Below are 22,963 nucleotides of genomic sequence, written 5' to 3' on the forward strand. Positions count from 1 at the left end.
AACTTCCCTTTTACTCTCTTCTGAGTTTTTTTTTTTTTTTTTAATTTTATTTATTTATTCATGAGCGACACAGAGGGAGAAGCAGGCTCCCTGTAGGGAGCCCAATGTGGGACTGGATCCCAGGATGCTGGGATCACACCGAGTCAAAGGCAGATGCTCAGCCACCCAGGCATCCCTCTTCTGAGGTCTTAAAAGGCAGCTCAGACTCATTATTACAAGAACAAATTCATAGCATTGTCTGTTTCCTATTTCTTTTTAAATGGTAGTTATGCGGGCCAGTATTACCCTGAGAAACCTAAAATATTTTCATTTTGATCTTTTCAGGTCTACTTTTCTCCCATTCCACTACCCACGGCTATACCATCATAACTCACCTGGACTACTGAAGATACCTTGCAAGGCACTTCCAAGCCTGGCCAGCTCCAAATTAGAATCCATCTTCTTGAAAAACAAAATCTAATCCATGATAGTCAATGGCCTAAGACCCTTCAGGTCTTTGGTAATAAAAGAGACCCAAGTCTTTATTTCTACAAGGCCATGAGTGGTCTAGCTCCTCTTTCTTCTGCCTCATGTTCTACTTTTCCCATCTTAGCAAACACCTTTGCTTGGCTTTTGCTCTCCTACTCAGGCCTCCTGCTTGTCCTTCAGAGCTTGTCTCATGTCACCTTCCCAGTCTCCCTTTATTACATACTCCCTTTTCATTATGTCTCACTTTTGACAGGTGTGGCCTTATGCATATTCATGATTTTTTGATAACCGTGTCTCTCCTATGGATTTAAATTCACTGGCTTTGGCTCTGTTCTTTCTAGTGCCTAGTATATTGTCAGGCCCACAGTCTACAACTATTTCTTCAAAGACTGTTTTGTCATTACAACTCTATAAACATCAAACCTATAAACATAGATAAAATATTAAAAGATTACTCCACAGATACTTGGCCTTTCCTTTCTCCTATAAAACCTTACCTGTGAATGTAATGCAGCCTGGTATATTTGATGCTTATAGATTAATGGGACCTCACTGGTTCCTTCAGACTGAAAGAAACGTAAGCTTTTTCCTATGAACAAATGGAAGAATAAAGTGACTCCAACCAAGAACAGCCTCATCTGCACCTCCAGAGATGACTGGAACACAGGGATTGAGGAAAATGCTTGTTTCCACTGCATTTATTACTAATATAAAAAAATGTTAAAAAGAAAAAAAATTCATTCTCAGTTCTCCAACGGCTCTCATCCTTCCCTCTTGCCCACACAACTCCTGACCCATTTCCTCAGGGCCAGTGCAAAACCGAACCTGTTCACTGCCGTTTTCACAGAAAACAACCAGTGCCAGGGATGTAGGGAAGAAGGTTAGATGAGGGCAACAGTACCGTCCAGGTTCCACCCAAGGGTAGGCCAGGTGGAGATTCACAGAATTCAGACGAAAGGGCTGGTGGCCTCACAATGACGTACTCTAACTAAAGTGGGCTGGAGAGGAGATAGGATAGCCCGTAAGAGGCTTTAGAGGACATCTCATGGGCTTGGGTCAAACCCAAAAAAACCGACACCAGGAGAATAAGGAGACCAGGGAGGCAGTCTTGCAGAAAGTTTCACAATTCTCCCATGTTGGGAGGTGTGGAAAATCTAGAGGGCATCAAGAGCCTCACTCATTTTGGCAGAAAAACTTACTCTAGTGTTGGGAAGTCACAATGATGCCACGGACACTGAGAAAGGCTACGTACGAGGGGATGCACAGTTTCACAAAGCACAGTGATCACAGACGAGTGGTGGGGACCATGCTACTGACGCAGGATCTACAAAATCCAAAAGCAGGGAGAGTGGCCTTTCAGGGAATAACTCTGCACCAGTCATCCGTACTTGACCCCAGGTCAACCTGGTGAGTTTCACAGAGCAACTGGCAACTTTGGGGGTAGGGTTTGTCACATAAAAAGGACTTAAAACAAGCAGCTAGAAGAAGGGAATGGCAGGAAACTGCTCCAGGGCTCTTAGGAATCGAGGGCAGTGCCGAGGGCTGGGTGGACAGATAGATGCACAAGAAACAGCACCAAAGAGGTTTCCTGTTGAGCAGTCAATCGGCGAAGGGGAAGAGGATCCAGGAGGCAGTTGAAGAGAGCAATGGTGGGGTCCTGAAGGCGAGTCTCTGGAGGCTGAATCGGAAGAAAGCCCACACGCTGGGCACCAGTGATGAAACAAAACTCTGGACCCCAAATGGGGGAGGTGAGAGATGGGGGTGGGTGTCTGAGGGTGGTGGGTGGAACAGCCTCACAGTAGCCGTCACAGGGCCACAGGGAAATATATGGCCGCTAGGTCAGAGGGCTCCTTCCAGCCTGGATGGGAAGGCACAGTCTCACAGAGGAGGTCCATTGACGCCTGGGTGGTAGAAGGCACAGAGGTCCTCATATCGACAGTGGCCCTTTTTGGCAAAGTGTCGGCAGACGGGGCGGTTGGATTTGTCTGTGAACAAGTGAAAATTGAGCAGTTTAAAATGCAAGACAGAAAACAAATGTAACAAAAAGGAGAGAGAGGGCAGTCAAATTTTTCTACTCCCCACCATTTCCATACGTTTTAGAATGGTAGTAGTCCTCTTCCTGGGAGAAAAACACATTCAGGGCTATTCCTACTTCAAAAGGACAAAGCAGCCTGGGTGGCTTAGCGGTTTAGCACCACCTTCAGCCCAGGGCGTGATCCTGGAGACCGGGGATCAAGTCCCACGTCACGCTCCCTGCATGGAGCCTGCTTCTCTCTCTGCCTGTGTCTCTGCCTCTCTCTGTGTCTCTCATGAATAAATAAATAAAATATTTAAAACAAACAAAAAAACAAAAACAGGACAAAGGACAGCCCAAAAGAGAAGAGTCACAGGCATTCTGGGAGTGATGGGTATTAAATATGTACAGGCATCAAAAAAAAGAACCTCACCTTCCATAACTTGGGGGCCATCCTTGGGTGGGCAGGTATTTTTGATAAGAGACCAACTTTTGAGCCTTCGGGGATTTCTCTGCTCTTTGTGAAAGCCTCCTCTGGAAGGACCCCCATGGCCTGGTCCAGGAAAAGGAGGTTCAGTATTGGCCCCCCACCAGCCACGACCATATGGGCCGCACCTGGGACCCAGGCCTCCCCGGATTGGGCCTCTGCCCCTGGGAGGAGGTGGGAGGCTCAGCAGTGGTGGAATCATTGGTCCCCTTGATCCTGGAGGACCTCTGTGAAGAGCTGGAGAGAAAGAAAGAGAAAGAAAGACATGGAAAGGTGATCAGTGGCCAGCTTAATCCTCATGAGGAAGCCCTGTGTTTTTGTTTACTTTTTTGAGGTACGGTATACATACAGAAAAATACACCAATTTTAAGTGTGCAACTTGATTACCATCAAAGTAAACACACCTGTGTTTTTAACCACCCGTGTGAAGGGATAGAGCCTTCTTAGCAATCAGAAGTCCTCCCCCCACTTGTGCCCCTCCTCCCCCACTATTCCATCCCCCCCCCCAAAGTAACCACTATCCTGACTTCTAGCACCATAGGTTAGTTTTTGCCTGTTTTTGAACTTCGCATAAATGGAATCATACAGTCTGCATTCTTTTCTGTCTGGCTCCTTTCGCTCAACACCGTGTTTGTGAGATTCATCCAGGTTGCCTGTAGCAGGAGTTCGTTCATTTTCATTGCAGTGTAGTATCCCATTGCATGCACACACAACAACTTATTTATCCATTCTACTGATGGTGGACATGTGGGTGGATTCCAGTTTGGGGCTATAACGAAAAATGCTGCTATGAACATTTTTATACATGTCTTTGTTACACATATGTATGCATTTCTGTTGAGTATAAACCTAGTAAAAGTATTGTTGGGTCCTGGGGATATGTATGCTAAAGTTTAATGAAGTCCAACTCTTTTTCAAAGTGGATGTACCAATTTAAGTTCCCACTGGCAATTGTTCCACAGCCTTGACAACACTTAGTATTGTCAATTTTTTTTTCATTTTTGCCATTCTGGGGAGTGTTGTTGTTGTTTTTTAATTGTGGTGGAACATGTAAAATTTGCTGTCTTTTTTTGTTTTTAGAGTAATCTCTATGCCCAATACGGGACTCCATCTCACAACCCTGAGATCAAGAGTCACATGGTCTATGGACTAAGCACACCAGGCACCTAAGATTTGCCATGTTTCAGTAGTGTTAAGTAAATTCTCATTGTTGTGAAACAGATTTTTAGAACTTTTCCATCTTACAAAACTGAAACTCTATAGCTACTAAACAACTCTCCACTCAGCTCCTAGTAACTACCATTCTGTTTCTATGAATTTGACTACTTTAGATACCTCACAAGTAGAATCATACATTTGTCTTTTTTGTGACTGGCCTGTTTCATTTAGCCAGATGGCCTACAGGTTCTACCATGTTGTAGTATGTGACAGGGTTCCCTTCCTCTTGGGGGCTGAATAATATTCCATTGTATGAATATACAGAATTTTATTCATCTGTCAATGGACATTTGGGATGCTTCCAGCTCTTGGCTCTTGTAAATAGTGCTGCTATGAATATGCATGTGCAAATATCTCTTCAAGACCCAGCTTTCCATTTTTTTGGATATATACCCAGAAGTGGGAATGCTGGATCATGTGGTAGTCCTATTTCAAATTTTTTTTTTTGAGGAAACTCCAGTGTTTTCCATAGAAATGTACCATTTTACAATCTCACCAACAGTGCACAAGCATCTTAACTTTGAAGTGTTATGTTTTTATCTTGAGATTATTTAACAACTAATGACATTGAGTTCTTGTTCACATGTTCTTGGTCACTTAGATCTCAGTTTTTGAGAGACAATTGTTCTGGTCCGTTGTCCATTTTTCTAACAAGCTGTCTAAAAGAGTTCTATATATATTCTAGATATGAGATCTTTATTGGTTGTGTTTATCGCAAATATCTGCTATTCTATTAATTTCTTAACGGTGTGACTTGATTAATAAAAGTTTAATGTAGTTCAGTTTATCCATCTTTCCTTTATGGTTAGTGTGTTTCTTGTCTAAGAACTCTTATCCCTTCTAAGACCATGAAAATATTTTTCTTTACCTTTAACACTTAGATCTACGGTTCACTCCGAGTTGATGTTTACATATGGTACGAATAGGTCAGATTTCATCTCCCCACATATCCAATTAACCAACATCATTTACTGAAACGACCACTATTTCAGCTCCATCTTCATCATAAATGACATATCTATGTATGTGTAGACCTGATACTGGACATTTTTTCAGGGCTATTTACTTATATGTTTGTTGTTGTGCCAATACCACACCATAATAACTACTATAGCCTTTCGAAAAATCATGATAGTCAAGTAAGTCCTCCTACCTCAAGACCGTATTTGCAGTCTCTTAGCCTGATCCTTTGCATGTCCACATAATAACATAGAATGTTTATTTCCATTATGGGGATCGTCACTGGGAATGCACTGAATCTATAGATCAATTTGATTATAAGTGACATTTTTGCAATATTGAGCTTTCCAACCTGTGAATATACAACATCTTTCTATCCATTTACGTACAGAATCCCTGATCTTTTGGTTTTAAGTTCTTACTGGGTTTTAGTCCCTCCCGCCGCCCCCCCTTCTCCAGGACCTAATCAAAGAATCAGAGCCCCCTTGTCCTCACCTGACTTGGGATCACCAGGCTTTCCATTGGCCATGGGGGGAGGGCCCAGAAGGCTAGGTGGTCCTAAGAGTAGACATAAAAATATAGTCACCAGAATGGACTCAGGTACTGGTAAAATCCTGTTGTTTTTCTACTACTCATTCCTTAATCCGATCAGTAATGGCAGATATATTCTCAGTAGCGTTACAAATTCTCAGCCCATCTGCCTGCTCTTTCCTTTGCAAAGCGTTTTTGAAGTTCGCAAAAAAAAAAAAAAAAGGAGACTCAAGCAAGGAGGATACTACGGGAAGGGTATTTTACAGCTTTCTCTTTCCCTTACATAGTTGCCATTCAAAACATCCCAGGTGATTCCAGAGGTAACCCAATCCCTCTCTTTAACTGTTGGCCAATCGGAATGATCCTCCGCACTCCCCGCCTCAGAGTAGTTTAGAGAAGGCTGCACTTCCACCTTCCTTGGGCCCAAGTCTGGTCACAAATTGTTATACTAAATCATTGCAATCTGCGATCTCTGTAGGGTCCCCTCTCCCTTGCTGTTCTGCGGCTGCGCGCATGAGCTTTATATGCTACCCCCCCCACCCCCGCCTTCTTCAGAAAGGTTACAGGAGGATGGAAGTTGAGGGATCAAGGAAGAGAACTCGCTCAGGGCTCCACAGGGGACAGCCTCCTAGCCCCGCCCCAGCGCCCCTTCTCCTTCGGTTAGAACCCCCTCCCCCGCACCTTTTCAGACCCTAACCCCTCAGCTAGACCAGCTGACAGGCATGTGCACAGCCCTCCCGGGCTCCTCACCGATGGGACTCCCATCCTCCTCGTCTCCAGTCTCCCCCCGCTCTGGCAGCTGGGGCTGTTGCGGAGGCGGCGGCTGCTGCTGATTCTGCTTCTTTCGTTTGGGCATCGTGGTTGCGGCAATGGCTGCAGCGGGATTTGGAGGGCAGTGAGGAAGGGGCACGCTGGGATCCTGTTTCCGCTTCCGGGGAGTGGAAGGAGAGGCTGAGACTCCCGCCCTTTCACTTCCGGAAGGCTCCGGGGAGCTTTTGTGCGGCTCATTCTTGAGGTCTCCGTCGGTCTCTGCCAGGCACAGAGACAGTCTCAAGCCTTTTTGCTGCGTTCCTATAAATGCTTAAAAAAAATTCCTCTCTTCTCCGCTCGCTGAAAAAAAAAAACAAACAAACCCACAACCGGCTCCTCATAGTATGCCATAGAGTTGATAGGCTCTCGGGCCAGAAAGCCTGAGAACGCTGTCGCACCTTAAGATCGCCACATCCGGTCCCGGTTACCATGGTAGCAGCGGCGGGCACAACTTCGCACCCTCTGACCTCTCTCCAAAAGTCCTTGTCCCACCTGGGTTTCCTTCCTCGCCCGCGCTTGCCTTTATGATCTGTAAAGCTGCTCATCATCGCTCCCACAAGGAATTTGGGCCCCAGCAAGGTGGCGCCCAGAACTCTTCAGACCGCTACCCGCCCCTCAAGACGTCTGGCACTGCCCTCAGTGTAGACCAGCAAGTCGACTTCATTCCCCGGAGGCGCAGTCCAGTCTTTCCACTAAGGTCCAACCTTGTGGCGGGGTAAATTAGCTTCGGCGCGCCCACGCCCCTCTGTCCCAGATGGTAGACCCGCCCTCCGCGCCCCCGCCCCCTCCAGGTGAGTGATAGGTTCCCTCAGCGCGCAAGGTGATGACACACGCCCCCCCTCCTCCGAGAGCGACTTGGTAGCGTCCGTGACGAAGTTCGCTCGATCCTCCCACGCGCGCCTCCTTGCTCGCCGCCGCTGCGCCCTCTTGGTGCCAGTGAGTCTCACGTGCGGAGAGTCCGGCCCGCTGCGTCTTTTCGCCTCGCTCCAGAAGGAAGCGGCGGTGTTTCCTTCGCCTTCCACCCAGGCCGCAGGCGAACTCGGCCGGCCCGCCCGTGACGTCACCGCCTAGCCCCGCCCCCTCCTGGGTCCCAGGCCCCTGCGGCGGGGGTTGCCCGGGGGGGTGGGGGGGAGTCAGTTGAGGCCGCAGGATCTCGGTGGAGGGTGGGCCAGGTGACTGGTCCAGGCCATGCCGAGAAAGAAGCCCTTCAGCGTGAAGCAGAAGAAGAAGCAGTTGCAGGACAAGCGGGAGCGGAAGCGAGGTCAGTCCGGGCGCGAGGGGAGGGGGCGGAGCCCGACTCCCCACCCCGGGAAGGAGGGGTGTGCCCCCTGGGCCGGGCGGGGCGGGCGGGGCGGGCGGGCCCGGCGGTGGCCGCGCGCCCACGCCCGCGGGGCCCAGTCGAGGGGCTTCTCTCAGCCCGGCCTCCCCCGAAGGAACGGAGGAGGACGGAGATTGGGGGCGGGGAATCCCTCCCGCTCGGACAGGGCGTCGTTCCCGCAGAACCCTGCAGAAGGAATGACTCCCCGACGCGCATCCTCTGGGGTCTTGGGAAGGATGGTGGGAGGACGGCCTCGAAAGGAATGGGGTGGTGGTGGGGAAGCCAGCTGGACCGGGGACGGGGTCTCGAGCTGCTTGGAGCCGGCCGGTATCGGCGTCACTGCCTCCTCCCCGCAGGGCTCCAAGATGGGCTGCGATCCAGCTCCAACAGCCGCAGCGGGAGCCGGGAGCGGCGGGAGGAGCAGACCGACACCTCGGACGGAGAGTCCATGACCCACCATATCCGCAGGCTCAACCAGCAGCCTTCCCAGGGGCTGGGCCCTCGGGGCTACGATGCGAACCGGTGAGAGCGGGCGGGGGCGGGAGCGCCGGCGCCGGCCGGGTGTTCCCCGCCCGCCTGGAGACAAGCGTGTTGGGGAGAAGGTGGCTGCTACCAGTGGGCGAGTGGGTCTGGGATGCCGCGGCTCCGAGGCAGCTGGGCCCACGGAACGGGCCACAGGCCTCCCTTCCGGAGGGGCTGCAGAGAGTTCTTGGCCCTCAGAAGGGCGAGGCTTGGGACAGACACTCGAGGGAGGGCCCGACAGAAAGGTGACTTGAACAACTCTGGAGAGAAAGCTCTGCGAAGATGTCTGCCCGGAGGGGGCTTTATGGGCACGGGATTGCAAGAGATGCTGCGGTCCCTGTCCCATTAGATACCGGCTGCATTTCGAGCGAGACAGCCGGGAGGAGGTGGAAAGGAGGAAGAGAGCAGCCCGAGAGCAAGTGCTACAGCCTGTCAGTGCTGAGCTGCTGGAACTGGATATCCGAGAGGTCTATCAGCTTGGCTCAGGTAAGAGCTCAACACCTGGATATTTGGGAGAGGCAGTGTGCTCCGGGAAGGAGCTGGGATGAGCTGTGACCAATGAGAGATCTGGGTGCCGCCACTGTTGAGCCCTGAAACCATTCTCAGACTTACTCGGGCTTTTTCTTAACCTTCCAGTCCTGGACTTTCCCCGTCGTCCTCCTTGGAGCTATGAGATGTCCAAAGAGCAGCTAATGAGCCAGGAGGAACGGAGCTTCCAGGAGTATCTTGGGAAGATTCATGGAGCTTACTCCTCTGAGAAACTCAGCTACTTTGAACATAATCTGGAGGTGAGAATGGAGTGGGGCCAGGAGTGGGGCATAGCAACCCCTTGGTCAAATTGTTCTGGGATCAGGCAGGAGACGGATTTGGGTCTTCGGTACTCTTCCACTGAACTTGTCTTTTCAGACGTGGAGGCAGTTGTGGCGCGTGTTGGAGATGTCTGACATTGTCTTGCTTATCACTGATATCCGACATCCAGTGAGTACTGGGGATGAGGGTGACAAGGGGTATGGAGGAGGAAGATTCTTCTGGGGTAAAGGCCAGAGGCAGAAGTTGAGAGATGGAAAGGTGTTTTTCCTTTTTAGTCATACCTATCTCATACTGACGTCTGTGATCAGGAACTCAGTCCTTTATTCATCAGTGTCACAGCTTGTCACTCCTGCTCTGGTTAACTGACTCTTTTACTTCCTTTGATAAAAATCTGTATATCTCATTTTCATTCCACCACAGCTAGACCGATAGGAAGTTCCAATGTGGAGTGCCACGGGATTCTGTGAAGGCAGCTGGGGGCTCTTCCCTGCCCTACCACAATAGTCACTATAGAGCGCAACCCTACCTGGAATGCTAGGACAGTGGTTAAGGCTCTGGGCTCAGCTACTGGACAACCTTTGTGTTAATTTGGCTATACCACTTCACTGCTGTCCTCCATTGGGAGACAGAGAGGTCTGTGGGGACATTTAGTTAGCGATAATCATGCTTCAGATAAACCTCATCGGCTATAATACTGCCACTGCACAGAGCTTGTGGGGACATTTAGGTTGTAAGTTCTTAACAGCATGTATACACATGCACTCTTGCGCGTACTCACAAACATGTGTTTGCTTGTGTGCACTCACACAGCCACACATAAGCATCACAAACATGCAGACATGTGCACGCTCATACATGCATGTGTATATGCATAGATAGTTGTGTGCATACAAAAACAGGTATTAAGTTTTATGCCAACTCCCACCCCATGCCTGACCCCAACCTTCATGCTAGTTTGCTAGGTACAACTAATTGCTTGTCTTGTTTTGGGCTCATTTTCATCCCTAATCAGGACCTGTAAGAAATCCCCCAGAGACAAATGCACAGGTATTGCTTACTGCTGCTTTATCTTCCTAGTTCAGTTTTGCTGATTTACTGTTTTGCCCCCAAATCTGCTACCACCAGAGTCTTGTCTCTGAGTCGTCCCTGGTGAGTGGGGAGCTGGAAGCAGAGAACTCTGGGTTGATCTCTCATTGCTCCCTCCTCTCACTAATCCTGCCCCAGGTTGTGAATTTCCCACCAGCACTTTATGAGTACGTGACTGGAGAACTTGGGTTGGCCTTGGTCTTGGTCCTGAACAAGGTGGATCTAGCCCCACCAGCTCTCGTGGTTGCCTGGAAGCATTATTTTCATCAACACTATCCTCAGCTCCACATAGTCCTTTTTACCTCTTTCCCTCGGGACCCCCGCACCCCACAGGACCCTAGTAGCGGTGAGTAGGCAATGAGGAAGGCAGCATGGGAAGGGTGGGGTGACAAGGGACAACAGGGAGAACAGAGAGGCTTGTTGACAAAGGAGTCCCTGATCTCAGGCCTAAGGGTGGTGGGTGAGATGGGGTGTATAAGCCCACATGCTGACACTTTTGTACTCTATACTCTCAGTGTTGAAGAAGAGTCGGAGGCGGGGGAGAGGATGGACTCGGGCCCTGGGGCCAGAGCAGTTGCTGAGAGCCTGTGAAGCCATCACTGCAGGGAAAGGTATATACCTCTTGGAGAGGAGCGGTGGGAGGATATGGGGGAGGACATGACTCCCAAGGCCTGGAGTCATTTTGCTTACCTTCCCTGAAGTCAGTCCCTTCTATTATGATTGTAGGTGAGCGACCAGGAGGAGGTATAGAAGAGGGAGCAGATTAACTTGGTGGAATCAAAGGTAGCAAGTAGGCAGGAGCCCCAGTGGTCTGTTGCCTTCAGTCTTCCTAGTATTTTTCCGAAACTCAAAAATTCACGTGATTTCTAGGTGGGGTCAAGTGAAGGCCGGGGAGAATCTGTCCTGTAGGTTGGCACTCTCCAACTCCAGAGGGTGCCAGTTACATTAGCTGTGCAGTGCATAGTCTGTGCAATCATCTGTGATGGCCCTGGGGAGAGAATCTTCATCATCTTATCCTTCCTTGAACAGTGGACTTAAGCAGCTGGCGGGAGAAGATTGCTCGAGATGTGGCTGGGGCCACCTGGGGAAATGGCTCTGGGGAGGAGGAGGAGGAAGAGGATGGGCCTGCAGTGCTGGTGGAACAGCAGACTGACTCAGCAATGGAGCCAACCGGCCCGACCCAGGAGCACTACAAAGACGGGGTGGTGACCATCGGCTGTGTGGGTAAGGATGCGGTGGCCCATGCATGGCAGTCTCTGAGGTACATAGTTTCACTATTTGGAAAAGGAGAGTGTTGGCAATAGTGGAAGGTTCCTGGCACCCTTGACTTAATTTCCACCTTTTCCTAGTTATTTACCCACCCTGAGTCTTAGTTATTTTGATTTTTAGAGTGAGGATGCTGATACCTAATTAGAAGAAAGGACGTAAGGAATGAAGACAATAGCACAGGGAGGGCCTAATAATACTTATCAAATAGTGTTATTAGTAATAATCATGATTGTTAAAATTGAAATTTACATGGTGCTTACCAGGTATTAGGCACCAGGCATCATTCTAAATGACATAAATCTTAACTGTTTCTTTGATGGTAATCAATCTGTAATAGAGGAACCGTTAAGTCCTAGCAGGAGCTTAGTTACCATCAGTATCTTCTGAGTCTTATCCTTATAAGTTTGTTGTCAAGAAGAATCTACCCTGAATTAAAAAGAGCCTTGTCTCTGCTCTTCGTGGGGAAGAAAGGAATGTAGAATTAGGGCCCAGGGCCCCTTTCCTTTGTGGGTGGGAGAGTTAAGAAGTGAAGTGGGCAAAAAAAAAAAAAAAAAAAAAGGAGAAGAAGTGAAGTGGGCAAAGTTGTGTTATCTGAAGTGATAAGGGAACCAAATTAAGGTGAATAGAGTAGTTAGTTGGGCTCCTGGGAAACATTCCTGACTTACCTTTCAGTCTTATTTTTGTCCTGGAAACAACCTACCTGACTGCTGACAAATGGCGCCCTTTCCAGTCCTTTCTTCCTGGTTCTCTCTTGCCAAGGTGGGAGGTAGGAGGTGTGGGAGGGGTGGAGATGGGGCATCCCCTCTTTCAGGTCTCTGTAGTAACCTTTCTATGTTCAAAGTGATATAGGGAGAGCATTTTCTTTTAAAGATTTTATTTATTTATTCATAAGAGACAGAGAGGCAGACAGAGGGAGAAGCAGGCTCCATGGAGGGAGCCCGAGTCCCGATGGGACTCCAGGATCATGCCCTGGGGTGGAAGGCAGACAACCGCTGAGCCACTCAAGTGTCCCATAGGAGAACATTTTCTGTGGCACAGGCAGTCCTGAGTTTAGATATTGGCAAATATTTGTTATGTGCCAGGTGCTGTTTACAGGGGCAGGTTATGCTGCCATGAAAGTGGCAGAAAAGTCCCTATTCTCACAGAGTTTATTGCCTTGGAAGTAAACTAATTCATGAATTTGAAATCCTATTATTTAGGGGCAATGAAAGGGAGTAGAGAGTGACCCAGAGAGGAGGGTTCTCATGGGAAGCCCCCTCTGAGAAGAGCCTGGAATGTTGAGAGGAAGTTGCCGTTTGGAGATACGGGAAAAGGGCCTTCCAGGCCAAGGGATCGGTAAATGAGATCTCAATGTAGGAACAAACTTGGTGATTGTGGGACAAGCCAGAGTGTCAGAGCATTGGGAGATGGGAGCCATGGGCGGGGGGTAAGATTGAGGAGACGGACAGGACTTGGGAGTTCAAGGTCTGTGAAAGGGGGTGGCTGTAGAGCTGGGTCATGGTGTCTTGGTTGGTATAGAAAGGAAGTGAGGACATGAGTCCAGTATGGAGTAGTTGTCCTAACGAGAGGCAGGGTCAAAGAGTAATCAGAATCGAAGAACAGAAAAAGTGAGCTGGGATGTCACAGCAGAGAGTGGTGCTTGTGGTTGAGATTTTGGAGGTGTGAAGTGACAAGATCCAGAGTATGACCAAGGCAGTGGGTAGTTGAGGAAATAACCTTCGGAAGACGGATGCTGGCACTGGGAGGCCCAAGTGCTTAACAGGCCACCTGTGCGGATACTAAGGTCCCCCAGAGTGACGGAGGTGTCATGAAGAGAATGTCAGTAAGCCCCAAGGGTTTCCAGTCTTCTCCCTGGAGAAGTTGCAATGATTGTGAGCTGCATGTCTACATATTGGGCATTTAATATACTGCAGGCACTGAACCACGCAATCCTATTTGTTTTTCATTTAATATGGACCACTCTGAGCTTGAAGGTATCTGCACTTGTGAAATGAGGAAACAGAGTCTCAGAACGTGAAGTAAATTGCCTTGAGGTTATAGAGTTGATAAGTGAAGGGGCCAGGATTCAATCATGGCAGCCCAGAGTCTGATTTGAAACTTGCAAGGTTATACTACTTCTGTAACATCTGTGCCTTACTTCCCTTTTTAATTTTTTTTTTTTCAATTTTTATTTATTTATGATAGTCACAGAGAGAGAGAGAGAGGCAGAGACACAGGCCGAGGGAGAAGCAGGCTCCATGCACCGGGAGCCCGATGTGGGATTCGATCCCGGGTCTCCAGGATCGCGCCCCGGGCCAAAGGCAGGCGCCAAACCGCTGCGCCACCCAGGGATCCCTACTTCCCTTTTTATCAATAGCTATAGCACTGCATCCTGCCTCACAGAGTAGGGATCTGTCCGCTATTAAGTTTTTTGCCTTCCTTAGGTTTCCCTAATGTGGGCAAGTCCTCACTGATCAACGGGCTGGTGGGTAGAAAGGTTGTGAGTGTCTCCAGAACCCCCGGCCACACCCGATACTTTCAGACCTACTTTCTCACCCCCTCTGTGAAGCTCTGTGATTGCCCTGGACTCATATTCCCATCCCTTCTTCCCAGGCAGTTACAGGTATGAGGGCAGAGGGGGCAGGGAGGGAGAGAAGGCAGGAGGCCAGGAACAGACTGAGTATTCTCGTTTCCCCTCAGGTTCTGGCAGGGATCTACCCCATTGCCCAAATCCAGGAGCCGTACACCGCTGTGGGCTACCTGGCCTCTCGAATCCCTGTGCAGGTCCTGCTCCACCTGCGCCACCCAGAGGCCAAGGATCCCTCAGCAGAACACCCCTGGTGTGCCTGGGACATCTGTGAAGGTGGGCTCCGTGTGCCTGGCTTCTCCCCTTCCCTTTTACCCTGCCCTATCTCCTCTCCTCTCCAGAGGTTCTTCCATTGATGAAGTACCTGGCTACTCGTGCCTGGATTTCTGTCGTGGGGCCAGCAAGATCAGTGGCCTGGGATGTTCTGGAGAAAACTGGAAGGACTTTGTTACGGGAACAGAGTGGTGATGACAAGGCTTTAACGGTTTCCCTCCCCGCTATTCTTTTCTCTCTCCAGCCTGGGCAGAGAAGCGTGGTTATAAGACAGCTAAGGCAGCCCGGAACGATGTGTACAGAGCAGCCAATAGCCTCCTACGACTGGCACTGGATGGCCGCCTCAGCCTATGTTTTCATCCCCCGGGCTACAGTGAACAGAAAGGTCAGAGAGCCAGAGTTCTTATGCTATAATATGGGCAAAAGGGTGTGGGCTCTGTGGCCACACAGAATGAGGGTCAGACCTGGATCCTGTACCTGCCGCTTGCTCTGTGTTACTAAGCATCTCCGAGACAGTTTCCTGACCTGCAAAACCAGGATGATAGTTGCCCCCTGGCAAGGTGGTGGTAGAGAGTAGAGTTAACATATGCAGAACTTGTGTTCATTGCTTAGCACATAGGAGTTGGAATGAGTGAATGAATGCCAGCAGCTGCAAAACCGATGTTAGTGTTAGTTAGTCTTTGCCTCTTCTCATCTTTCTTTGGCTTTAGTTACTGCTTAAAACTCTTCTCCATTCTTTTCTTGTTTTGTTCCCCAGGCACTTGGGAGTCCCATCCAGAGACCACAGAGCTGGTGGTTTTGCAGGGCAGGGTGGGGCCAGCAGGTGACGAGGAGGAGGAAGAAGAAGAAGAGCTGAGCAGCTCCTGTGAGGAGGAGGGAGAGGAAGACCGGGATGCAGATGAGGAGGGGGAAGGGGATGAGGACACCCCAACTTCAGCTGCAGGAGCCAGCCTGGCTGCCCGAAACCCTTATGCCCTACTGGGTGAGGACGAGTGCTGAGTCCCTACCCTGTGCCACCTGCACCACCCAGTATCTCTGCTTTTGGACTGACCTGGGGGTACCTCCCCTCTGCCGCCCCAATTGTGAATAAAGATTGTCTGCTTTGTAGCCCCTTCCCCGGATGGACTGAGGTGAGAACAGGTGAGAGCGGCTGCTTTAGGCCAACAGCTCTGGGAAGCTTTTCTCCTCTTTTCCCTTCTTGCCTTGTGCATTCTCTTTGGGAAGGAAGAGTTCTCTTAGGGGTTAATTCACTGGGTGCTAAGGCCCCAGAGTCCACTTTCTGCTCATTCTCCCACTCTGCACTTTATGAATCCCATTATCATCATGGAACATGGGGAGGGGAGGTCACTTCAGGCTTTGAGGCCTGGTCGAAATCTAGCCCTCATGCAGCTGGTGCCATTCCTTCTCTCTCAGATTTGAGCAGCAGCCTCATGTTGCCTCCTGCTGCTAGATCTGAGTCTACTAGCTCTTTGGAGCTTTTTGGAGTAGAAGTGGTAAGAGGTGTGATGAGCTATTGTCTCTGCATGAGCGTTTTATAGGATTTATTCAAATTCAACAAATACTTACTGAGGGCTGACTATGCATCTGGATTTCTGCTTTTAAACACTGAGCATATAAAGATGTGTGGACAGTGTCTGACCTAAATGTGCAGCCTGGCCATGATTAACACCCCATTCTCAGGCATCCAAGTTTTTGGATTAAGAAGGGTGTGTGATGTTCTCCAAATCTTTGGGGCTCATACACTATAATTCTAGGACTTCCTATTGATAGAAATTTTTAGGTAAGAAAATGTTTCTGAAAATGATAATTAAATGTGTACAAGTCACTTCTTAAATACTGCAAAGAGCTAGGGTGCACATTTATTATTTGAGTGGACCAGCCCCTTAAGTACACTGTTAGGCTTCTTTTTTTTTTTTTTTTTTTTTAATTTTTTATTTATTTATGATAGTCACACAGAGAGAGAGAGAGAGGCAGAGACACAGGCAGAGGGAGAAGCAGGCTCCATGCACCAGAAGCCCGACGTGGGATTCGATCCCGGGTCTCCAGGATCGCGCCTTGGGCCAAAGGCAGGCGCCAAACCGCTGCGCCACCCAGGGATCCCACACTGTTAGGCTTTATTATTGAAAGACCCACATGCACTAAAGGTCTATGGGATTCATAGGGGAAGACATAGAGCCAGCATTTTGAATCCCATTTAGCTTGGTTTGGGGATAGAGCAAAGATGATCAGTGCAGGATCTGAGCTAGAACTCAGCAGGTAGCCAGAACGATCTTATGGAGTTCTGTGCATTTCAGCAGCAGTCAGCTCTATTGAGGGCATCTTAAGACTTTATGTACTTCTTTGTTAAGCAAGCAGCTGGACTCCTAGACTTAATTATTGGAGAAAAGGGAGAATGGGATTTGTTTTGTTGGCTGCCACAGTGTTGTCTGAGTTAAATGGTAGCAAAAAAGTATTGGTCCAACAGGCTGAGAAACCTATGCCTTTAGGTGCAGGAGTAAGGAGAAGATGGGAGTACCAGATTGCTTCTCTTCACTCTAAAACCTCCCCTGCAGGATCTGGGTCATTGGGCAGTTTTCCAAATTCCAGTAGAAACCTGGTCAATCCAGGAGTGAAGGAAATAAAGTATATTTAGGAGAGGCTGACATGTTTGGCTTTTGAAGCCTGATCACAGTCCCCCAAACTCACTCTTTATTGGTTCCAGTCAGCACCTAAGTGCTGGAATTTCCATTGCAGTACAAAGATGAAATACTGTCAGCATGTGAATGTGCTTGAAGGTTGCTCAAAATGTGTGGTAAAAGAAAAAAGTCCCAGTTAGAGAAAAACCCACCTGTCTCCCATCTTGGGCTCTTTAGCCTCAAGGCTGACTCTTCTGATGGAAGAAAGGGGCTCAGGCTCAGCTTCCTCTGAGGGTTCATGATGTTTAGAGAAGCAGAGGATTTATATGCTGCTGGAGTAGGAACATTGGAGTGTTCTCAGACAGTGGAGGGACGGGAGGTGATCAGAATTGTACCTGTCCCTCCCTGCCTCCTCTGCAGTGCTGCCTCTCTGCGCTTTATCTTTGGCTGTGCCATGAGTTTCACCAGGGCTATTGGGAGTCTGTTTGTGGGGCTGAAAAGGAGACCTGGAAGGGAAGCTGAAGAGGGGAGATGTTTATGCTGAATACCTAGAAGGAAGTAACTCTAAAGCCCCGGTGGGCTGCACTGTTAAGTGATTCTTCTCAGGCCCCTGTCAGTGACTCACTCACTGTAGGAAAGAGAAACGGAAAAGAACTATCTTAGCAAGAAACAGATTTCAGAGAAGAACAGATAATACCCCAATACTAACTAGTGCCTGGGGTTGGGTGTTGAAACTGACTAAAAGGGACAAAGGAAACCAGGGGTCCAATCTCCGATGCTGAAATATCCAAGACCCTTGTCCTCATGCCCCTTGGCCTGGGTCACATCTACTATGGGGATACTTGACCATAGAGGTCTGGGGCCCTGGCAGTTCCTGTTGCATCTGGCCAGTCTCTCTCTCTCTCTTTTAAAGTTTATTTACAGGGATCCCTGGGTGGCGCAGCGGTTTGGCGCCTGCCTTTGGCCCAGGGCGCGATCCTGGAGACCCAGGATCGAATCCCACGTCGGGCTCCCGGTGCATGGAGCCTGCTTCTCCCTCTGCCTGTGTCTCTGCCTCTCTCTCTTTCTCTCTCTCTGACTATCATTAAAAAAAAAAAAAAAAAAAAAAAAAAGTTTATTTACACAATCTTTACATCCAATGTGGGGCTCGAACTCATGACCCTGAGAACAAGAGCCACATACTCTACTGACTAAGCCAGGCTAGGTGCCCCTCTGGCCGGTCTCTTGGTGCAGAGAAGTCAGTGCTGGCACTCTATTTAGACATTGAACTTCCTTCCAAGCGTCCCTTTTTCAGACTGAGGCTTTGTGTATGTGTGTTTAAGATTTTATTTATTTGAGACAGAGAGAAAGAGCACAAGTGGGGTGGGGGTGGTAGGGGCAGAGGAAGAGGGAGAGACAGACTCTTCACTGAGCAGGGAGCCTAATCTGGGGCTCGATCCCAGGATCCTGGCATCATGACCTGAGCTGAAGGTAGACACTTAACTGGCTGAGCCACCCAGGTACCCCATCAGACTGAGTTCTGATCTTACTTCTGGAATAAGATAGCTGTGTGTACTCTAGGGTAGTTCAGTTATCTGGGCCTCTGTTTTTTAATTTCTTATGATCACTGAATCAACAGAAGTTAATTGAAAGCAATATGTGCCAAGGCATGCTGAGTTTTCTAAAACAAAGAAATTGAATAAAGCATAGGCTGAACCCTCGAGTAAAAGAGCTAGATACTTATAATACAATAATTATGCAGTAAATTCTACAATAATTCTATGTAAATTAATTACATGTATCCATTGAACTTCATAACGAAGTTGTTTTTGCAAAACAAAATCAGTAGTCTATTGTAAATAATTGGTTTGAAAATACTCAACAGGAGCAGGTAAGCTAGTTTTGATGAGTCAAAAGAATCTAGAGGAATGGAGGTCCAAGCTGAGGCCTGAAGACTGAGCAGGGGTTAGCCAGGCATTAAGAGGGCAAGAGCATTCCATAAGGTCTAGGAAGAAGCACATGACAAACTGGGAAGACCAACATATTCAGCAGGACTCGGGCTTACAGTGCAAGGGACAGGTAAAGAAAGGTGAAGCAGGAGAGGGAGGCTTGGGCCAGCTCTTGCTGGAATTTGTGAGCTGTGCTAAAGATGTAGGCTTTATCCAGAGGAATGGTGAAGAATTTGAGGCCTAAGAACAAGGAGAGATTTGTGCCTTAGATCACTGCAGTATGGAAACTGGTTTGGAAAGGGGAGAGAGATCCAAGGCTTTTGAAGTGATGTCAGGGGAAGAGAATGGAAACTAGAATTAAGTAGTGGCTGATGGAAAGAAGAGAAACAGTTTTATGGGGTGCTTAGGAGGTAAGGTTAATGTCTGGGGAATTGTTTTGCTGTGTGGAGGAGGGAGAAGGACAAGTCAAGATTGCATACCCTGTTTCTGACTTGGCAACTGGGTGAGTGATGGTGCCATTTTCTGTGACAGGGTTTATTTGAGTGGAGCTTGGAGGAAAGGGGGTCCTGACTGCAGACAGACTTGGGTGGCATCGACATCAGGGAAGGAGAGTAATGGAGATAGCCCTGAGAAAATGTGTAGCATGAGAAGAGAAGAGGGCACTGTTCAGTCAGTTAAGCGAATGCCTCTGCTCACTGGGGAGTCTGCTTCTCCCTCTCCATCTGCCCTTCCCTGCTTATGTTCTCTCTTGCTGACTCTCAAATAAATTTAATTTTTTAATCTTAAAAAAGAAGAAGGCTAAGGAAGAAAGTGGAGAACAGAAATCAAAGGGAGAGCAGGGGAAGAAAAGCCAGCAGACAGGATGAAACCTGGAAAGTGTGCAATGAAAGCTCAGGTAAGAAGGAAGGGCCAAATGTGGGATGCCCCTGAGGGGTGAGGACCCCAAGAATGAGGAGTGGTCACTAGATTTGGCCACAAGGAACCTTGGTGATACTGTTGGGAGAAGTTCCATTGGACAGGTGAGATCAGAATGAAGGAATGACTTGGAGGAAGGAAGTGGAGGCAGTGGGGGAAAGGATATGATTTTCTTAAAAAAAAAAAAAAAAAGATTTTATTTATTCATGAAAGACACACAGAAGCAGAGACCTAGTCAGAGGGAGAGGCAGGCTCCCTGTGGGGAACATGATGCGAGGACTCGATTCCAGGACCCCGGGATCACAACCTGAGCCAAAGGCAGATGCTCAACCACTGAGCCACCCAGATGCCCCAAGGATATTATTTTCAATAAATTTGGCTGTATTTGCAATGAAAGACAGTGGAGAGAGCAGATATATAGAATTGAGAACTTTTTTTTTTTTTTTTTTTAAGTTTTGAGTGTTATAACATGCTGTTAAGAAGAATCAAGTGAGGACGAAAAGTTGGAAATGCAGGAAAGTGGGAATTAGAATGGAACAAACCCTGGAAAGCAGATGATGTGGTCCCTGCCCACAGGAGCCAAGTGGCTTCTGTGTTAATAGAAGGAAACGGTACCGGTACTGCCTCAACCAGTTGTTAAAACACTTCTGTACCAGTTAGTAAGTAGTGTAAGAGTAACTACAGTAAGCAGTAAACAAAATAAATTCTGAGTGAACTCATTAATTCAAGCTAATTAAGAAATTGCAGCAGCCATTGGTTAAAGGGTTTCCTGCTGCACCTGAGATGCTTAGCAGCATCATCTGCCCATGTGGCAGCATCACTGCAGGCTGAGAACTGCTTTTTATATATATGAAGCACTCTAAAATTGCCTGTTTAAATTATCTTTGAAGTATGGAGTTGCTACTGCTTCTAAATAGTTTAGTTTCTATTTTGATTTTATTGCTAGTGCATTGTCATTCTTGTGCCAATAAATTGCAGTGTTTTAATATTTATAAATTCAAGAATTTTTAATAAAATATTAAAGCCATACTTGGGTAAAGAGACAACAAAGTTTGGATATGTTTGTTAGTGTGTCTTTTTGAAATATCAAAGTGAGAATCTCTTGATTGCTTAGGAGAACAAAGAAAAGATAATATTAATGGGATGCATCCTGGAATGTCTTCCATTATTGTGTAAAAATTAGGATAATATGGAAATTCTTTCCAACTTTTAATATTTTATTTTTTAAAAAATATTTTTTAAAAAAGATTTTATTTGTCCTTTTTTATTTTTTAAATTACTTTTTGCATTCGTTTTTATTTAAGTTCGATTTGCCAACAGCAAAAAAAGATTTTTTAAATTTATTCGTCTGAGCAAGCAGCACAAGCAGGGGGGAGGGTTGAGGGAGAGAGAGAAGCAGACTCCTGCTGAGCCAGGGTGTCAGATGTGGGGCTTGATCCCAGGACCCCAGGATCATGAGCTGAGCCAAAGGCTGGTGCTTAACTAAGCTACGCAGTTTTATTTTGAAAAACATACAGAAAAGCTGAGAAAAAAGGGATAATAAACACCCAAACACTAAGTCCAAAGATACAACAAATCTTAATATTTTGCCATATTTGCCTTAATTGTCTCTATCTTAATTATCCATCTGTTTGTATACCTACCATTCTTTTCCTAAAGTATTTGAAAGCAACTTACAGACACCAAGACCATTCATCCCTAAATCTTTGGTGTATATCTTACACAATCACGATGGAATTATCAGGTTCTGAAATTATCTGACGAATAATTCGTAATGTCCTCTAATGATCCATATTCAAACTTTCCCAATTTAAGTGTCTTTTATAGCATTAATTTAAAAAGAAAAGATCCAGTCAAGTTCCATACATTACTTTGTTGTTCTTGTTATGTCCTCCTCTCCCCTTTTTTTTAAAATCCAAAACAGTATCTTTTCTTCATAGAACTGACTTTGAAAGACTAGGCTAGGGGAATCCGTGGGTGGCTCAGCGGTTTGGCGCCTGCCTTTGGCTTAGGGCGTGATCCTGGAGTCCTGGGATCAAGTCCCGCATCAGGCTCCCTGCTTGGAGCCTGCTTCTCCCTCTGCCTATGTCTCTGCCTCTTTCTCTCTCTCTCTCTCTCTCTCTCTCTCTCATGAATAAATAAAATAAAATCTTAAAAAAAAAAAAGACTAGGCCAATTGTTAAAGAATGTTGTACATTCTGGATTCTATTATTGTTTCTGTCTTGTCATTAAACTCGTTCCTCTCTCCCTCTGCATTTTTTTTTTTTCAATTAAGAAAAATTCTGGGGACACCTGAGTGGCTCAGTTAAAAATCTGAGTCTTGATTTCAGCTTAGATCATGACCTCAAGGTCGTGGAATTGAGCTCCACCTTAGGCTCTGTGCCAAGCTTGGAGCCTGCTTAAGATTCTCTCTGTCTCTGCCTGCACTCCTCTGCAACCTCCCCTCCCCACCCCCAAAAAAATCTTAAACAGAAAAGTGCCATGTACTCCACATTGCCTCACATCAGAAGGCATATAATATGAGGTCATCCTACCACTAGTGATACTTGGTTAAGGTGGACATCCTTAGTCAAATTTGTCCTTTAAAGTTTTCTCCTTTACAATTAACAAATCACCTGCAAAGTTCTTTGACACCATGACTAGCCTAAAACACTTTTACCTAATAATTGACGTTCCACAGTGATCCTTCCCTGAATGAGTTTATTTCATCAGAAGCTACAAAATGGTGTGTTTCTACTTCTCCCCTTCCTACATTTATAAAGGGTAGTTATCTATAGAGGAGTTTTCCCTCATCAACTAGGAATCTAGGGTTCCTTCTAAAAAGACAGAGTAACTGCTTTATTTCCCTTTCATTACCAATTTTCGGAGTAAGATAGTGGCATAATATTAATCTACTAAGGTGGAAAATTAGTCTTTTTCTTTTTTTTCTTCAACTACAGATCCAGGGTTTTTATTCAGTATTTTACAACCAATTACAGTCATTCTTTTTGTGCTCAAACTACCAAATGTGTCCAGTTGAGTGTTTTGTTTTGTTTTGTTTTTTAGAAGCAGCTTCTTTTTATTTATTTATTTATGTCACACACAGAGAGAGAGGCAGAGACACAGGCAGAGGGAGAAGCAGGCTCCATGCACCGGGAGCCTGACGTGGGATTCGATCCCGGGTCTCCAGGATC

At 47.2% G+C, this 22,963-nt stretch overlaps 3 protein-coding genes and 1 long non-coding RNA gene across 5 annotated transcripts in view; 2 read left to right on the top strand and 2 right to left on the bottom strand.

The window, feature by feature from the left end:
• ABCF1 (ATP binding cassette subfamily F member 1) overlaps window positions 1-901 on the bottom strand; it is a 21,560-nt gene extending 20,659 nt beyond the window's left edge. Inside the window, exon 1 of the mRNA XM_077904825.1 lies at window positions 375-901. Coding sequence (XP_077760951.1) covers window positions 375-438 — 64 coding nt within the window. The 5' untranslated portion in view covers window positions 439-901. The remainder of the gene's footprint in view (window positions 1-374) is intronic.
• The window catches only part of LOC144317853 (uncharacterized), a 7,567-nt gene extending 5,919 nt beyond the window's left edge, over window positions 1-1,648 (top strand). The window contains exon 2 of the long non-coding RNA XR_013383781.1: window positions 325-1,648. This is a non-coding gene — a long non-coding RNA (uncharacterized LOC144317853). The remainder of the gene's footprint in view (window positions 1-324) is intronic.
• On the bottom strand, window positions 1,139-7,245 carry PRR3 (proline rich 3). 2 transcript variants are annotated; one of them, XM_077904840.1, is made up of 5 exons: window positions 6,429-7,245; window positions 5,643-5,705; window positions 3,556-3,738; window positions 2,916-3,206; window positions 1,139-2,453 (listed from the first exon to the last, which is right to left on the bottom strand). In XM_077904840.1, exons 1-5 carry the CDS (start codon window positions 6,532-6,534, stop codon window positions 2,347-2,349), a joined length of 750 nt encoding a protein of 249 aa, XP_077760966.1. In that variant the 5' UTR covers window positions 6,535-7,245; the 3' UTR covers window positions 1,139-2,346. The 2 variants fall into 2 exon arrangements, with proteins under 2 accessions (XP_077760966.1, XP_077760967.1); XM_077904841.1 differs by lacking the exon at window positions 3,556-3,738 and having other exon boundaries at window positions 6,429-6,625.
• GNL1 (G protein nucleolar 1 (putative)) lies at window positions 6,906-15,439 on the top strand. Its single transcript, XM_077904827.1, has 12 exons — window positions 6,906-7,749; window positions 8,163-8,328; window positions 8,678-8,814; window positions 8,965-9,116; window positions 9,235-9,306; window positions 10,363-10,570; window positions 10,740-10,835; window positions 11,254-11,448; window positions 13,917-14,095; window positions 14,173-14,335; window positions 14,577-14,717; window positions 15,090-15,439. The coding sequence occupies exons 1-12, from the start codon at window positions 7,677-7,679 to the stop codon at window positions 15,329-15,331; spliced, it is 1,824 nt and encodes a 607-aa protein (XP_077760953.1). The 5' UTR covers window positions 6,906-7,676; the 3' UTR covers window positions 15,332-15,439.
• The last annotated feature ends 7,524 nt before the right edge of the window (window positions 15,440-22,963 follow it).

The sequence above is a fragment of the Canis aureus genome, chromosome 7, assembly GCF_053574225.1.
Source record: "Canis aureus isolate CA01 chromosome 7, VMU_Caureus_v.1.0, whole genome shotgun sequence".
NCBI lineage: Eukaryota > Metazoa > Chordata > Mammalia > Carnivora > Canidae > Canis > Canis aureus.

Excerpts from the sequence above, each read along its gene's own strand:
- PRR3 (XM_077904840.1), bottom strand. The coding sequence starts at position 6,534 with ATGCCCAAACGAAAGAAGCAGAATCAGCAGCAGCCGCCGCCTCCGCAA. Across the intron at positions 5,706-6,428 it reads GGAGGATGGGAGTCCCATCG|GACCACCTAGCCTTCTGGGC; the intron begins GTGAGGAGCCCG and ends GTCTACTCTTAG. Across the intron at positions 3,739-5,642 it reads GCCTGGTGATCCCAAGTCAG|CCCCAAACTGGAATCCACCC; the intron begins GTGAGGACAAGG and ends TTTTCGTTATAG.
- GNL1 (XM_077904827.1), top strand. The coding sequence starts at position 7,677 with ATGCCGAGAAAGAAGCCCTTCAGCGTGAAGCAGAAGAAGAAGCAGTTG. Across the intron at positions 9,117-9,234 it reads ACTTTGAACATAATCTGGAG|ACGTGGAGGCAGTTGTGGCG; the intron begins GTGAGAATGGAG and ends TTGTCTTTTCAG. Across the intron at positions 9,307-10,362 it reads TCACTGATATCCGACATCCA|GTTGTGAATTTCCCACCAGC; the intron begins GTGAGTACTGGG and ends ATCCTGCCCCAG.